This window comes from Littorina saxatilis, linkage group LG10, assembly GCF_037325665.1.
Source record: "Littorina saxatilis isolate snail1 linkage group LG10, US_GU_Lsax_2.0, whole genome shotgun sequence".
NCBI lineage: Eukaryota > Metazoa > Mollusca > Gastropoda > Littorinimorpha > Littorinidae > Littorina > Littorina saxatilis.
Genome location: NC_090254.1, coordinates 4,926,863 through 4,944,284, shown reverse-complemented (window position 1 = coordinate 4,944,284; position 17,422 = coordinate 4,926,863). Strand labels below are relative to the sequence as shown.

At 42.9% G+C, this 17,422-nt stretch overlaps 1 protein-coding gene across 1 annotated transcript in view; it reads right to left on the bottom strand.

The window, feature by feature from the left end:
* Positions 1-12,592: 12,592 nt before the first annotated feature.
* LOC138977992 (G-protein coupled receptor dmsr-1-like) overlaps positions 12,593-17,422 on the bottom strand; it is a 5,750-nt gene continuing 920 nt past the window's right edge. Inside the window, exons 2-3 of the mRNA XM_070350602.1 lie at positions 17,179-17,413; positions 12,593-16,299 (exon numbers count right to left, since the gene is read on the bottom strand). Coding sequence (XP_070206703.1) covers positions 15,666-16,299; positions 17,179-17,413 — 869 coding nt within the window. The 3' untranslated portion in view covers positions 12,593-15,665. The remainder of the gene's footprint in view (positions 16,300-17,178; positions 17,414-17,422) is intronic.

The window sequence follows — 17,422 nt, the reverse complement described above, 5'->3', positions numbered from 1 at the left end:
TTTCGCTCGCAGTTTAATATTTAAAAAAACACAAAAAAACTCGTGTAAATCTGGTACGACACAGCAAGCCATGTAGTATTATCTATATATGTTACATCATTTATTGACATTTTAAGCGTATGTGCAGATAACAGTGGTAGAACACGTGCCAATTGCTACCAAACTTTTTTTTCTTTGTTTACATATGACGACACTATAGTGCCTGGCTGCATCCTGAACTCAGGTCAAAATGAGTTCGGCTCATTCTCTCCCTGACAGGATGCCTTGAGCGGACGCTACAGTCCTACGCGAATCTATCAAAATAAGAATACAGAGTTATCTCCCATATGTTTTTCGCGAGCAGTGATCTAAATTTGAGATCAGTGTTCGTAAGACGAAAATGATTGCAGATTGGCCGACTTCGACAGTGATATCCGTTCTGTTCTTCACAGTTATATGATAAAGACATCGTTCTAAGGTCAAAACAAGTCGAAATTTTGGGACTGCTGCCGGGAGGAGACCGTAATATATGGTTTCATCACTGTCAACTGGTTACAGAAAAAATCGTCTGCTCCAGTGAGCTCCGAAACGAAACGGTTGATTATCACGTGACACTTTTGCCATATTTAGAGTTGTTTGCACAGTAAATACAGCCGCGAAAAATAGCTCGCTTGAAACTGTCTTACATATCAATTCCTTTGTAATTTAAAAATTACAAAACACCATGAAAAATCATTATCGACGATCGCAAATCTGCTTGTATCAATAATACATTACAAAAAGCTCTAAATAATTATGTAAAAAAAAATAAAAAAATTAAAAAAATCGGTTTCCTTGCCAGACAAGGAAACTCAAAGCATCCTGTCAGGGAGAGAATGAGCCGAACTCATTTTGACCTGAGTTCAGGATGGCCTGGCTGATATCTGCAATATGAAGATGAAGATGATAGTGAATGTAAGGGTAAATGTGATGATGATGATGATGATGATGATGATGATGATGATGATGATGATGATGATGATGATGATGATGAAGCTACTAACTAACGAAGCCATTAACGATCAATTATTCAACACACGAGGACAAATGGGGTAAGAAGGAAACACCTACGGGAAGTAACTGCCTAAGTGACACAACAAAGCCCGGACGAGATATCCCGAGTTACTTCCCGTGCCTTTTTGATCGTCACTTTGAACAGTGGTGAAGATTGCCGGACGGGTGTTGTGCGTTCAGATTTCCCCTGCGTTCAGATGTTCCGATTCAATGTATACCCGAGACTGAAATGTTGTTTCCTGGTCAAAACAAAGAAGTACACTTATTTAAGGGAGAAATGCATGGTAGTTTCTTGGAAGCTAAGGAAATTGGTGGTGAAATTTAATCGATTTCACCCCAAAATTCGATTTCTTCGAAAACGTGCACCGAGTGGTTACGTCCCTTGAATGAGAAGCAAATTTCCAAGTTTAAATAAAAAATGTTGATTGAACAAATTTGATCCTATGAATGTAAAGTACCTAAGCTCTATCATCCGTAATATGGAAGGGAGGGGGGGGGGGCCTTTCAGTGTGGAGTTTATACAAGATCAACGAGGCCCCAGTGACATCAGAACGCAAGGGAAATCTGAACGCACTACATTGGCTTCCAACCCGCAATGCTCATTCTTCCTCCAACAGGATGTCAGTTGTTTTTACGTCAGCAGGATGATTGTTCGGCAATAAAACTTATTGCGATCAGACTGTGATGATAGCAAGTAATACATTCATACAGCACCAGTGGAAGTAAAGTATTGAATTTGACGTGTGTGTGTGTGTGTGTGTGTGTGTGTGTGTGTGTGTGTGTGTGTGTGTGTGTGTGCGTACGGTTGTATGTGTATGTGTGTGTGCGTGCGGTTGTGTGTGTGTGTGTTTGTGTGTGTGTGTGTGTGTATGTGCGTGCGTGCGTGCGTGCGTGCGTGTGTGTGTGTGTGTGTGTGTGTGTGTGTGTGAAACTGAGAGGGCGCGCGCGCGCGCGCGCGAGAGAGAGAGAGAGAGAGAGAGAGAGAGAGAGAGAGAGAGAGAGAGAGAGAGAGAGAGAGAGAGAGAGAATTGAATTGAATTGAACTTTATTTTACAAGGATTAAGATTTAAGGCTATGCCTTTTCTTACAAACTGTCATTGGGACGCACAGACACACAATGATACATTTTTTACATTTTTTTTAAAGTGAACATCAATCAATCAATCAATGAGTCTTATATCGCGCATATTCCGTGGGTACAGTTCTAGGCGCTCTGCAGTGATGCCGTGTGAGATGAAATTTTATACGGCCAGTAGATTGCAGCCATTTCGGCGCATATTTACCTTTCGCGGCCTATTATTCCATGTCACACGGGTATAGGTAGACAATTATTAACTGTGCCTAAGCAATTTTGCCAGGAAAGACCCTTTTGTCAATCGTGGGATCTTTAACGTGCACACCCAATGTAGTGTACACGGGGGGAGGGTTCGGACACCGAAGAGAGTCTGCACACAAAGTTGACTCTGAAATAAATTTCCGCCGAACCTGGGATCGAACTCACGCTGACAGCGGCCAACTGAATACAAATCCAGCGCGCTACCAACTGAGCTATATCCCCGCCCAGAGGTGGGTAGTATTAAACACGTGATGATAATGATGACGATGATGATGATCGATATTTACGATGCTCATGATTATGTGACCACGGAGGACAACTTTCCCCCAGACAGCGGGAACGAAGACTGTGTTAAACGCGACGATAATGACATCTGTTTTCTCGCAGGTACGTCACACACACAAACACATTATTAATGCTGCGTCGCCCAAAACAAATAACGGTTTTGGGTGTGACGAAAAAAAGAATAGGGTCGGAGTGCTATGTAAATTATGAGCAATTCTTCCAAATCCATTTAAAAATAAATATGACACTACCAGACTGTTTCTGCATATTGAGCCAGCATTTGTTTTGTTATGGCAAATCGATGTTGCAGTTCAGGAGCAAATGATCACAATTTCTTTGCGAATTTGTGTTCAAACGTGTTTTTCCCATAATATAACAATGCACAGCTCGAAAATATGGCCAAGGACAAATCTACGGTACTTCGAAGAAAGAAGAATAACAACATTCTTGTCCAATACGACTTGCAATTTACCGAGTGCGCTGTAAAATCTCCCTACCTTCAAATCAGACATCTTCATTTTCTTCCAAGGGAGAAATCGTTGGTCATAAAGTCTTGCAAGACCCAAACATACTTCAGCACGCTTTCTTTTCTTGTCGTATTCAGTTGATTCGCAAAAATAAAATGTCATTGTTTTTTTCAACTTGTCAAGTCAGTCAAAACGACCGCAGAACACAGGACTGGGAAATGGCACTGATTGAAATACGAAAGATCTTCGATGACGAAAGTATTAATGACGTTATGTGGTCACACCTCTCTCGAGAATTAAGCGTCGCTCCGAACCAGCGCCCTTCCATTATTATATAGGTCATTTGTATTTTGAACAATGTATCGACTAAGCATTGATATTTCCCTTCTTTGAGCCATGTGACGTCAGAGTCCGACAAAAAATCATATTTAGGCGGCTAGCCGAGACAACAAAAGAGTGCATGTTTTTATATGCATCAATCGATAATTAAGAAATGCATTCTAACTAAAAATCGATGAATACATGAATGCAATTTTTATTTTTGAACAAAATATGACATTTTATTCAGAATGATATCGGCAATGATGGAACGGTCTCGGAGGAACACCGACTGTCTCGATCTGTGCAACATGTCATATTTTGGTCAAAACTAAACAATAACAATAACAATAACAATAACAGCACTTTATTGTCCATTAAAATATTACATAAAAATGGAAATTTTTCTTCGGCACACCCTGTCTGCCTGTAAACGATTATAACAACAATTGTATAGGACGACACACATAAAACATAAAACATAAAAGGGATACAATCAAATATGATATTGCACTATGTAAATTTACCCTCTCATATCACAGGAGTTGGGTTTCACAGCCGAGTAATCACATTACAAATATTTCCCACACACCTTCACATGTACACATTGTTTGTTTTTTCCCAGCCGACCAGCCTCTACGTGATGCGAGAAGAATTTAAAATGGTGACTGCAGAAGGCAGGAATGACTTTTTAAACTGGTTTTTGCGTGCCAAAGGGACCTTATAACGTTTACCTGAAGGGAGAATTTCGAAACAGGGGTTGAGAGGATGGATCGGATCACGGACAATTTTGAGAGCTTTCCGCTTAATGGCAGCTTCGTAGAGACTGGTCAGCTGTCGTTGGGGTTGCCCAACAAGCTTGCTAGCCGTCGCAACAATGCGGTGGAGTTTAGCTTTGTTTTTAACATTTGTGGTACCATACCATGTCACAATGTTAAAAGTCAGTATGCTTTCAATCAAACTGCGATACACAAGTTCCATAACACTTTGATTGACATTAAAATATTTAAGCTTCCTGAGAAGAAAAAGTCGCTGCTGAGCTTTCTTATAAACAGCATGAACATGATCACTAAAAGTCAGCTTATTGTCAATTGAAACCCCAAGATATTTGAAGGTTTCCACAAGTTCAACTTCCTTGTCGCTTATTCTCACTTTTTGGGGACCACAATTATCACTCTTTCCTCCAAAAATCATTTCTTTTGTTTTGCCTACATTCAACTGCAAGAAACTGGACTTGAACCATTCATTCAGAAGATCAACTTGGGTAAAATACTTTGACAAAGTTTCGTCGTCCTTCAGACGCCCAACGAGGGCCATGTCGTCTGCATATTTAATGAGGGCTAGAACTGGATCATTTAAAAGCATGTTGTTTGTGTAAATGGAAAAAAGGACAGGAGAGAGAACACAACCTTGTGGGGCCCCGGTGTTTAAAACAACTTCGTCTGAAAGCACAGAATGACCAAACAAACGGTTGCTGAGGCTGACACGTTGTGGCCGATCGCATAGGAACTCCCTGATCCAGAAAATCAAATTATTGTTCACATCTAAAAATAACATTCATGTCTTAAAACAAAGGGGGGGGTCTACTGTAAATGATTCCCCTCTCTCCTCAGGCGACGACCGAGTGAACGAGCAGCCAGCCTTGACTCTGATGCACACGCTGTTTCTGCGCTACCACTACATCCTGGCACGAACGCTGCGCCGAACATGGCCCGGGATGAAGGACGAACTGGTCTTCCAGCAAGCACGTGCAATCGTGTGGGCGGTCATGCAGAATATTCTCTACTCCGAATGGCTTCCTATTCTGCTGTCACCGAGCGCGCGGGAACAACACGGCTTGGATTTGAAGGAAGGCAAATTCACTCGCAACAACTCTGAAATGGATCCCAGCATCTTCAGTGCTTTCTCCTCTGCCGTGTTCAGGTGGGTGCAGACTTACTGTCGTCTGGAAGAAAGTAACTGACGATCTGTGTGTGTCAATGCTGCGCTAAGGGCAGGGATATAGCTCAGTTGGTAGCGCGCTGGATTTGTATTCAGTTGGCCGCTGTCAGCGTGAGTTCGATCCCAGGTTCGGCGGAAATTTATTTCAGAGTCAAATTTGTGTGCAGACTCTCTTCGGTGTCCGAACTCCCCCCCGTGTACACTACATTGGGTGTGCACGTTAAAGATCCCACGATTGACAAAAGGGTCTTTCCTGGCAAAAATTGCTTAGGCACAGTTAATAATTGTCTACCTATACCCGTGTGACTTGGAATAATAGGCCGTGAAATATGCGCCGAAATGGCTGCAATTACTGGCCGTATAAAATTTCATCTCACACGGCATCACTGCAGAGCGCCTAGAACTGTACCCACGGAATATGCGCGATATAAGCCTCATTGATTGATTGATTAAGTGATGCCGCGAAAAAGTGACCGAAATAAATAAATACAACTGAAAAGTTAAATACAATTCAAAGCATAACATTTTGCAGAGCAACTAATATTCTATTTTTCCTTGACTTACTTTTAAACTCCATATTCATGACTGTGTCTAATTTTGAAAATGTGTTCGGCTAAAATCATGGAGTACACAGCCATTTGGGCGGAAATTGCATCGTATGTGTATATCATCAGCATAGGCTCTGTGCAGTTTAATATATTTCTTTTTTGACAACTATCCTTTCTGAAAGTCAAACATTCGTTTTGAGTTTCTAAATAAGTTTGCATGTTAAAGTTTATTTCCTGTTTCATATTGATAGTCCAGTCATATGTGACCCTCCACCACGGATTGAGTCGCATGTCACCTTTGCATGATTTTCATATTTTTACATTTTCCGAACAAGTTTTTTATGCTCTATCCAGTGGTGAAAACCGTTTTAGAAAAGAGCGAAAACTTTGAGTTATAAGCCTGTGACTAAGGTGACCCTCACACTGTCCAGAGACTGAGATATGGCGACCGGTTTTTCTTTGATAACCAGGGGGGGTCCTTATGGCTTCAGCAAGAGTAGAGGGCCCCAAAGGGTTTAAAATCGTGATCGTGATTGGCGATTTTTGACCTTTCTGTGACCGTGATTGCCGAAATTTCCATTTCTGTGATCGTGATGGGACTTTGCCCGTGATCCGTGATGACAAAAAAATCAAGTCTCGTGATCGTGATCGTCATTTGTTTTCGTGATCGTGATGGGCATTATTGCAAAGCATTTTATTTTCAACGTACATTTTTCACAGCTGTATCACTCTATGATCCTCTATTCGTCAAGGTGTTCGTGATCGTGAAAACAAAAATCAAGGTAACTGTGATCGTGAAAGCTAAAATTTCCCTTCCCGTGATCGTGATGATACCCCCCCTCCCCCCTTTGGGGCCCTCAGAGTAAGTGGTTCGAAACTGCTCGTGTGAACCTTTGCGCTCATACACCATTGTTATGAGGCTATTGAGTTAGTTGTACAATCTCTACCCTGCTTGACTGGCTTTACCTCCATACACCATTGTTATGAGGCTATTAAGTTAGTTGTACAATCTCTACCCTGCTTGACTGGCTTTACCTCCATACACCATTGTTATGAGGCTATTAAGTTAGTTGTACAATCTCTACCCTGCTTGACTGGCTTTACCTCCATACACCATTGTTATGAGGCTATTAAGTTAGTTGTACAGTCTCTACCCTGCTTGACTGGCTTTACCTCCAAAGGTGAATCTTGTGCCTCGGCCACTCGGTCACATTATGATGTCCATTCTGACGTTGGATGCTGTGTTGACCAATTCTGATGTTGAATAGTATGATACCAATTACAGACGTTGGATGCTGGGTTGACCAATACTGATGTTGAATAGTATAATACCAATTACAGACGTTGGATGCTGGGTAGACCAATACTGATGTTGAATAGTATAATACCAATTACAGACGTTGGATGCTGGGTTAACCAATTCTGATGTTGAATAGTATAATACCAATTACAGACGTTGGATGCTGGGTTGACCAATTCTGATGTTAAATAGTATAATACCAATTACAGACGTTGAATGCTGGGTTGACCAATTCTGATGTTGAATAATATGATTCCCATTCTCACCTTTGCATGTTATATGGCCCATTCTGACATTTTATACTATGATGTCTTCTTTGACGTTGCATACTATGTGGCCCATTCCGACGTTTTACAATGTGATGCCCCTTCTGACGTTAACTTCTACAGGGTGGGCCATGTAACTTCACCAGGACAGACGACGCACTGCAGATTACCCCACCCGCTACACGTTGCGTGAAAGGAAAACAGGCCAAGTACTCGTCATAATCCCTATCGCAGCATCAATAATATGCAGTGCGTCGTCTGTGCCGCTGAAACTGCGCAGGTATAGTTTGCCATTAACGAGTTACAGACACACTCCTGCTGGTGTATTGTCTTATTGATTGCCTTAATAATCCTTCAGTTAGATGTACGTCTAAACAAAATTGACAGGCTGGCTGGATGTGCGGCAGAATATGTTCCATTTGAACGATTTCATGTTCATGAACAATGAAGCGTTGGCTACTGTTATTAATTTTGTTATTTACAGGTGATCTACACTATTAAGGTGTCCACTTACTTTGATGATAACAAACTGGAAAGTGCCAAAGAAGAAGGTACGTTATGTGTTTTGTTTTCATGACTGGAGTGGTAGTTCCGTGCAACACTAGTTTGTGATTCAAGTAGGTAATAAATAACTGGCAGCAGCAAAATAACAATTGTGTTATTGTGTGCGCTAGCGCGCGCGTGCGTGTGTGTTTGTGAATATGTGCTTGTGTGTGTGTGTGTGTGTGTGTGTGTGTGTGTGTGTGTGTGTGTGTGTGTGTGTTTTCGTGAGCGCAAAGAATGCTACTTAAATCTCTCTCTCTCTCTCTCTCTCTCTCTCTCTCTCTCTCTCTCTCTCTCTCTCTCTCTCTCTCTCTCTCTAAAACCGTCGCTAACACTCAGAATGTGCTTTATGCATGTAATGTTTTATTCAACAATCGTTTCTGTTTTCATTGACAATCAACTTTTGCGTGTTTGTTTGCACAAGACATGTTAAAATCACCGACACTCAAAGTAAGCAAAACGAATCGTAATCATCAAGTTTCTACTCCAATTATTCATATTACAATGTTTTGGTAAAACCACTGACACATTGTGTCAGTCATTCACAACAACGCAAGCTGATTTGTCGTATACTATTCACAAACATTGAACGGAATGCTAACAACTAACAAATCACGAAGCCTTGTGGGACTTCACAGCACAACATCAAACCACATGTATACACAATTGTTTGCTCACAAACTTTACTAATGGTGCGTTCTAAAAGGAAAACATTGCAAGGGAAGTAACAAAGGCTAACCCTTTATCGTCACTCTCAAACAACTTACTTCACCTTTCCAAGGGAAGTAACAAAGACAAACGACTTGACCACATTATATGAACAGAAGTTGCGTCCCCTATTCGCTGGGTTGATATTCCTTCAAGGAACTTGCTCACTCGTGTACAGGAATTGTTAACAGGTCTAGCGACACCCTCCTATAAAGTAATAAAACGAACATAGTGTTAACATAAACAGACACAATATCCCGCAAGTCAGTTACATTAGCGAGCACACAACATGCCGATATGTAAACACATTAAAACAAAACACACACACACACAAAACATACACTCACACAAAATGAAATAACACCTCACTAAAAGACAAGTGCACCGAAACAAGCCAAACAATACAAAATAAAAGATACCTTTATATGGTACATAAAGACAAACAAGCCAAACAACACCCACATGTGCGTGCACACACACACACGCACGCACGCAAACACACACACACACATGTCCACACACACGCACACACGTACCTAAAGTGTGGATGGTTACCTAAGAGGCGGCACTGGGTGTAGTGCCTTTCTAGTGCACTTGCACTACAACAGCACTGGGTGCAGTACTCGCTCCGGCATCGAAGAATTTTGCACTAAAAAATGCACAAAATTTGACCTATTTCGTCGCCTATAGAGGACGGAAAGAATGTCATTTTGAACATTGTTATGGCTTTCTTTCCGTCAAAAAAGTCAATTTAACGGTGTTAAATGAAGCGACCATCCACACAATTAGGTTGCCATCCAGAGTTTAGGTTGCCATCCACGTGTGGATGGTTGCCTTATGGTGATTTAGGCAACCAAACCTGTGGAAACGGGGGTACACACACACACACACACACACACACACACACACACACACACACACACACACACACACACACACACACACATAGTCAATCCATTTGATAATATATGCAATAACATTGACTGAAAACACAGAAGACTAATATTTTAGCTACATCACATCAACCGTTTTGCAGCCCAGCTATGTCTCCAAATCGCTACATCACATCAACCGTTTTGCAGCCCAGCTATGTCTCCAAATCGCTACATCACATCAACCGTTTTGCAGCCCAGCTATGTATCCAAATCGCTACATCACATCAACCGTTTTGCAGCCCAGCTATGTCTCCAACTCGCTACATCACATCAACCGTTTTGCAGCCCAGCTATGTCTCCAACTCGCTACATCACATCAACCGTTTTGCAGCCCAGCTATGTCTCCAACTCGCTACATCACATCAACCGTTTTGCAGCCCAGCTATGTCTCCAACTCGCTACATCACATCAACCGTTTTGCAGCCCAGCTATGTCTCCAACTCGCTACATCACATCAACCGTTTTGCAGCCCAGCTATGTCTCCAAATCGCTACATCACATCAACCGTTTTGCAGCCCAGCTATGTCTCCAAATCGCTACATCACATCAACCGTTTTGCAGCCCAGCTATGTCTTCAAATCGCGCAGCAAGTCAACATTAAACAAACTTAACACTTTCCATAGTTAAACGAACGTTTTTTTCATCACTCGGTAGAGAATGCAATATTCCTAGATTATAGAGAAATACAACAATAACAAAAAAAACATGCAACTGTTATTTGACAATGAAACAATCATATACAAGTTCTATACCCACAACATCACAGTCTACATCAGTAGCAATACATCTTCAGAGTTGCAAGGGATTATACAATGATTGTGCATGTAATGCATTCCATTTCACAATAATTATACTACTCAATTTTGCACGCACATAACTCATGCTGATTGAGTAAAGATACGTAATCACCAATTAAAACATGAATCATAATAATTATTCGTTTACGTGGAGGAGAGGAGTTGAGGGTAATTATTTTGATTGTCCATTAATTCGATTCATTGTCCATCTTAGGGTGGATCTTGTGAAAGTGACAATTTATGTTCCATAACTGTACACCGAGCAGAAAACCAGATATACGCTTTAAAGGCTAATTGCACTTTAAAAGAACACAAGGTCCGGCAAGCAACAAATATGAAGACTACAATCTGTTCCGCTGTGATAGAGTGTGTTACTGACCTGGGAACCCCTGTTTTTCACTTGGAGTATTCTCAAACAAACTTGGTGTATTTTCGCGAAAATGAGTGTACTTCACATAACATTTGAACATCGTTGATTCAAACATGCTTCGCACGCGTCCGTTACACCGTTAATTGAGTTTACTAATTCATCTAAAACAAATTATGCTTCTTTCAATGTGTAATGATAACAGCTGTAATCATTGATCAAATGCAGAGTTATACAGTTATTTTAATCCTTAAAAGAATCAGAAGAAAGGCAGTCTTAACAATTTTGTTCATCGTATTTTTTTCCACTGAAAGTACTGATCGTATTTTAGACAATCAAGCGTACACAGTACGGCGAAATCGTATGGGTTCCCAGGTATGGACCGTCACTGTCACCTATCTTTGTGCCAGATAAAGACAAGACAACACCAGATCTGATCATGGTAATACATGTGTTTAACGCCATCAAGGTCAAACCATTAGGGGTATGTTCCCTTGTAACATATCTGATTATATCACACCTTTCCTTTAAATACACATCATGCCTCGTGTACAGGTAACATTGTCGTTTGAAGTCACCGACAGCATGCTGTCGAAACAAAAATGCGCACAGAATATGGTGTTTATACTTGTATGGTCACACATGCCACTTAGCAGAAGAGTTCCGCCACAAAACGAACAAAAACGTCCAACGATTAGGAACAAGCTCAATTTTCAAAAGAGAATACGCATTTGTACACGACACATGTCTGCGGCAGTGACAAGATAAAACAAAACAATCGTGTTACCCATCATTACAATCACTTCTTCTTCTTCTGCGTTCATGGGCTTAAACTTTCACGTACACTCGTGTTTTTGCACGGGTGGATTTTTACGTGTATGACCGTTTTTACCCCGCCATTTAGGCAGCTATACGCCGCTTTGGGAGGAAACATGCTGGGTATTTTCGTGTTTGTATAATCCACCGAACACTGACATGGATTACAGGATCTTTTCCGTGCGCACTTGGTCTTGTGTTTGCGTGTACATACGAAGGGGGATAAGGCACTAGCAGGTCTGCACATAAGTTGACCTGGGAGATCGGAAAAATCTTCACCTTAATCCACCAGGCGGCAGCGACCGGGATTTGAACCCACGACCTTCCGCTTTGGAGGCCGGCGTCTTACCACCAAGCCATCGCGCCCGTCATAACAAAGACTTAATCTGCTTGTGGTTACTAAAACAGACGAACGATCAACTTTGCTTGTCCATGTTCCAGACTTCAAAGGTGTCTTCATGGTCATCTCTCATACCACACCAAAAGAATATAATTATGCGTTCGACAACGTGCGAAAACTAATGCGTGTAACAGTTTGATTGAATTACACAACGTCTTTACCGATGCAATTCATGAACATAAATAACATTAACATACGATGATTATCAGTAAGCGCCTTTGGACTTACTGGAAACAAAACCCATTGTCAAAGGCGCACACGGGTGTGCTTCTGCAACGCCAATCTGTAACTAATAAACATGACAGGCACAGTGCTTCCAATGTTAACGATTCAGTAACCATCTGAGATCTGGCCAGGCTGTGACACGGGACATCCCTTCACTTTCATACATACCAAAAATTAACATCCTCACTTCTTCCCGTACCGGCACGGTTGGCCTAGTGGTAAGGCGTCCGCCCCGTGATCGGGAGGTCGTGGGTTCGAACCCCGGCCGGGTCATACCTAAGACTTTAACATTGGCAATCTAGCGGCTGCTCCGCCTGGCGTCTGGCATTATGGGGTTAGTGCTAGGACTGGTTGGTCCGGTGTCAGAATAATGTGACTGGGTGAGACATGAAGCCTGTGCTGCGACTTCTGTCTTGTGTGTGGCGCACGTTATATGTCAAAGCAGCACCGCCCTGATATGGCCCTTTGTGGTCGGCTGGGCGTTAAGCAAACAAACAAACAAACAAACTTCTTCCCGTACAGCGTGAGACGTTTTCGATGAAGTAGTGTCACAAATTGCCACCTGTATCGGAAATTAGTTCATCAATAAATGCTCACTCTGCGAGAAGAAAACGCCGACCGTTTCAATTTTGGTAGCTGTTCAAGTGAAAACATGGCCTGGTCCCACGTGCCGGGCCAGATCTGAGATTGTCTAACTTTTCACATGGGAAGGACGGTGCTTTTTAGGTCGCTCAAAGCGAAACTTTTTGAATAAATAGCACGACTCAATACATCATCACAGGGTTAAGTGTATCACATGAAAATAACGACTGGAAACGTATTAGTTTACGTTGCGTTGTCTTTTTGTTTTAATCAAAAACATCTTCCGAATGGACTTTTTTTTGTTACCTGTCTTCGTCAACACTGACAAAGGTATAGTGGGGAATATTTTAGGCCGCCAATGATTGTGCCGTCATCCGAGAAGAAACAAATGAATGGTCACAATTTCAAGTCGACAAATAAGTGTGTGTTTGTGTTCACACCACATGACGGTATCAGCTAAAGGCATAACTGCACACTGGTACGGCGCCACCATACATATGTTAACTGACGGACAGACAGACAGACAGGCGGATACACGCATATTAACACACAAACACACACACACACACACACACACACACACGCGCACGCACGCACGCACGCACGCACGCACGCACACACACACACACACACACACACACACACACACGCACGCACGCACGCACGCACACACACACATGCATACATGCACTCACGGACGCATGTACGCACACACACACACACGCACACACACACACACACACCCACACACACACACACACACACACAGGAGTTTTTTTCCATTCACACATATTCTCTGTTTATGCGTATGTCAATTACTCTATGCTGATTAATGACCCTTTTAAGATTCATTACAGCTTCTGCAGTCTTTTTAAGGCAACCTGCATGATCCAAGACAGGTCATAGTTCGTCGATTAAACTATTGTCAACTCATCACCATACACTTCCATTCAAATACTATTAGGCTGGAGTCATGGACAATCCATTCAATGTAATTGACAGATTTGTGTTTGCTCTTCCTTCCTGTACTGTCTTTGAAAAAAACAGCTCGCCCTTTTTTTCATGCATAATCACGAATACACTACTCAAAAACATGCTCGGTCTCATTCATACCTCCTGTTTGGGGATGGGTCCCCAAAATACTTGCAAACCAATGTCACCGTTTTTAAGTATGTCGTGTGTTTCTGTGTCTGATCCTGTTTTCTTACATTTGATACCGAGAAGCTGATCTGTATTCTCCTGTTCACATGAACAAAGGAGACTTTTTGCCTCGCAAACCATAAACAAAGACACCCTTTTGCAACACATATGTACCACTCTTCTTTATGCACGGACTGAGGGAGCAGGCATTAACGGCGGTCCTTAATTAATCCCGAAGTCGACTTCGCGAAGACTTTGCGAAGTCTTTTTACCAAAAACCCTGCGCTAAAGCTTCGTGCGGCCAGCTTCGCTAAGTATATCTTCGCGTAGTCGACTTCGCCCAGTTAAGGACAGGCTTTACAGTAAGCCGGAATGAACGCAGTCTAGATAGCCATTCCGATTTCTTGGTTCGTGCGACCTGGCGGCCCTGAGGAAGAGGGCGTCAGTCGTACACTCCACATCCGACAGGGAGTAGACAGGTCCAGACAATGTTTGTTTTTGTGGTGGTTTTTTTCTGAGAGTGTACGTGTGCGAGTATGTCGGGTGACATCAAATGCAACTGGGCTCTAAAGCGCGATCGTCGTGAAGACGGATTTGTTTATTTCTAAAACATGTTGTTTGGTTTGTAAAATGTCCGCATAACTTTATATATACATTAACATGGAACGGCGCAGAGTAAGCAATGCTGGACTGATGTGATTGTGCTGTTACCAGGAGCTACACGTTGAGTGTCGGAGGATGTATCCGCACTAAATACAGGAGACATTCCCGCACACGTTTTCGTGAAAGTGATTTGTGAAATTGTCCAAATAAATATGATTCTAATGCAGTTTCAAACACGTATGCGTTTGGTATACACACAACACAGCAACGAAAAGCATTACACGTGGTCATGGACGTGTTTTGTTTCATTAAGTGGCCGTCTGCGATTAGATCGTCTCCTAGCGTTGCAGTTTCGGGCGTGTTGAATCTGGACCAAGTTTCTAATACGCGCACAGAACGGTCCCGCATAGCATTATTGGTTGCAGAGACGTTAGAAAAAAACCACCAACCAACGCGTACGGATGACGTCATATCTACACATACACGTACATAACTTGACTACACGCAGTGCTTCCCTTCTGTAGTGTTTAAAATAAGCGAACGAAGAAGAAGAAACAAATATGTTCGAACACAGTCAATCAAACACGTTGTGCATGGAAACATTTTGTTCTTCTTGCCGGATCAGAGGCAGGCGTTGACAGAGGCAACAACAGACGGTTTCACTTCACAAAGTCCTCTCTTTCCATTAAGATCCTCATCTCCCAAATAAACCAATACTTCCTTTTGGAGCTGAGCCAGGTGTTAACATAGACAAGTTCCGGACAAATACATTCTTTAACCACCCATGATTCAATCCCAGGTTTTGCACAAAGTATACTCTTGTCGCAGACCCTAGTGGCAACACCAGCTTGTTTCACATAGCAAACAGAGAAGGATCTATCCACACAGATCCACCTCTCCCAAACCAACCTGTAATTCCAGCCAGGAGCTGAGTTAGGCGTTGACAGAAACAAGCCACAGACAAACACAATATTAAATCACTCAAAACACGTTGTGGATGAAAACAATAGCCAGCCATGGTCACACTCCTTGCACTTCTCCTTCCTTGACCCTCTGTCATACGTGGGTGAGCGTGGTAGTCTCGCCATTCATGTGCTGGTTCTTCTTCTTGCACGAGGCCAGGCAGTGGTCTATGGACTCTGTCAAGGTCGTGCGGAACTGCCGACTCATGGTGCAGTACATGCCGAAGTTGATGGCGCTGTTGATGAGCGCGAAGACGTCGATGATGTCGCTGAGGGGCATGTAGACGTCCCGGAAGAAGTCCTTGACGGCCACGCACAGGATGACGAGCACGCTCTGCGGCACCTCGGAGAGGATGTACATGACGATGATGGCGAGCAGCATCATGGTGGTGCGGCGGTTCTGGTTGTGGCTGGAAGTGTTATCGCCCTTCAGCCTCCTTCCCCTCTTGTCCGTCTCCCACAGCGTCCTGAGGAGCAGGCCCCCGAAGAAGGATATGAGGAGGATGGGGATGATCTTGCCGGCGATGGGGTAGACGAGGAAGGTGATGACGGCCATCTTGTCCGTCTGGTTCTTGCCGATGGGCATGTCCAGCACCCAGAACTGCGTCTCGTTGGGCGGCCCGGGCCACGGCCTCATGTCCGTGATGATGTAGTTGGGGATCACCAGGAACGCCGCGCCGCCAAACGTGCAGAAGATGAGCAGGATGGAGGTTCTGCAGTTGATCGCCCTGAAAGGACACAACAAACGTTATAGTTGTGAAAAAAAACAGCAAAAAATACAACACCAACAACACCACCGTCAACGACAACAACAACAACAACAATGACAATACCACCACCACCACCACCAACAACAACAAAACAACAACAGCAACAACAACAACAACAACAACAACCAAACAACAACCAAACAAACAAACAAACAAACAAACACACACGAAGCGTATTTAAGTGTAATCTGCCACCTGGCAGAATGACTGAAACTTTAACGTGCCACACTGGTGACACGGGAGTGGTAAATGAATACCATCTCTGAGTCTGTACGTAAAAGTTGACCCGTGTTCGTCCCGGTCCGAATCCAAATTCGTGATTCGAGGATAACTATAGTCCAGTGCTTTACCAACTATGCATCCGGGACCCCCCAAGCATTTGCTTGTGGAAACAAGCTGTCCATGCAGTAACATCTTTGTATATAGGCACGCACATTTCCGTGTTCTTAATTCGACTCACAATCTCTGTTCCGGTGTAACACGAAATTTTTACTCCACGAAAAATGTACTCCGGAGTAAAAATGTCGTACGAGAAAAAAACTCCCCAAGGCACGAAAATATTACTCCCTAAAACAAAACGTTACGTTCACAAATATATCGACCCAGCGGTCGTTTAAGTGCGCAGACAAACACTAATTACACAACACTTATCTTAAAAGACCGCTTAAAATACACTTTAAAAGACCCGCTGGGTCGACATATTTGTGAACGTAACGTTCTGCTTTGTCAATAATTAAACGTTCTAATAACTAATCTTTTTTGTTTTTTGTATTCTGAATTTTGGAACGTTGGTAGTCTATTTGATTTTGGATCTCTGTGACGCAAGCAAATCCTCACCGTGCTCCCCGGCCTTGCGAGCGATGGATGATGTGGTATCTCATGATGGCCATGATGACCCCCAACCAGATGGAGGCCGTGTGGGAGGTCAAGGTCAAGTTAAGGTGAACAGTCAAGAACATCATCCACCCGTAAGAGTTTCGTTGCGGGGTGATGTCCACGGAGTTTAGCAGGTAGAAATGGATGACGAAGGGGATGTAGCTGGTCATTGTGATTATGTCTGCCACGGCGATACCTTCACAGG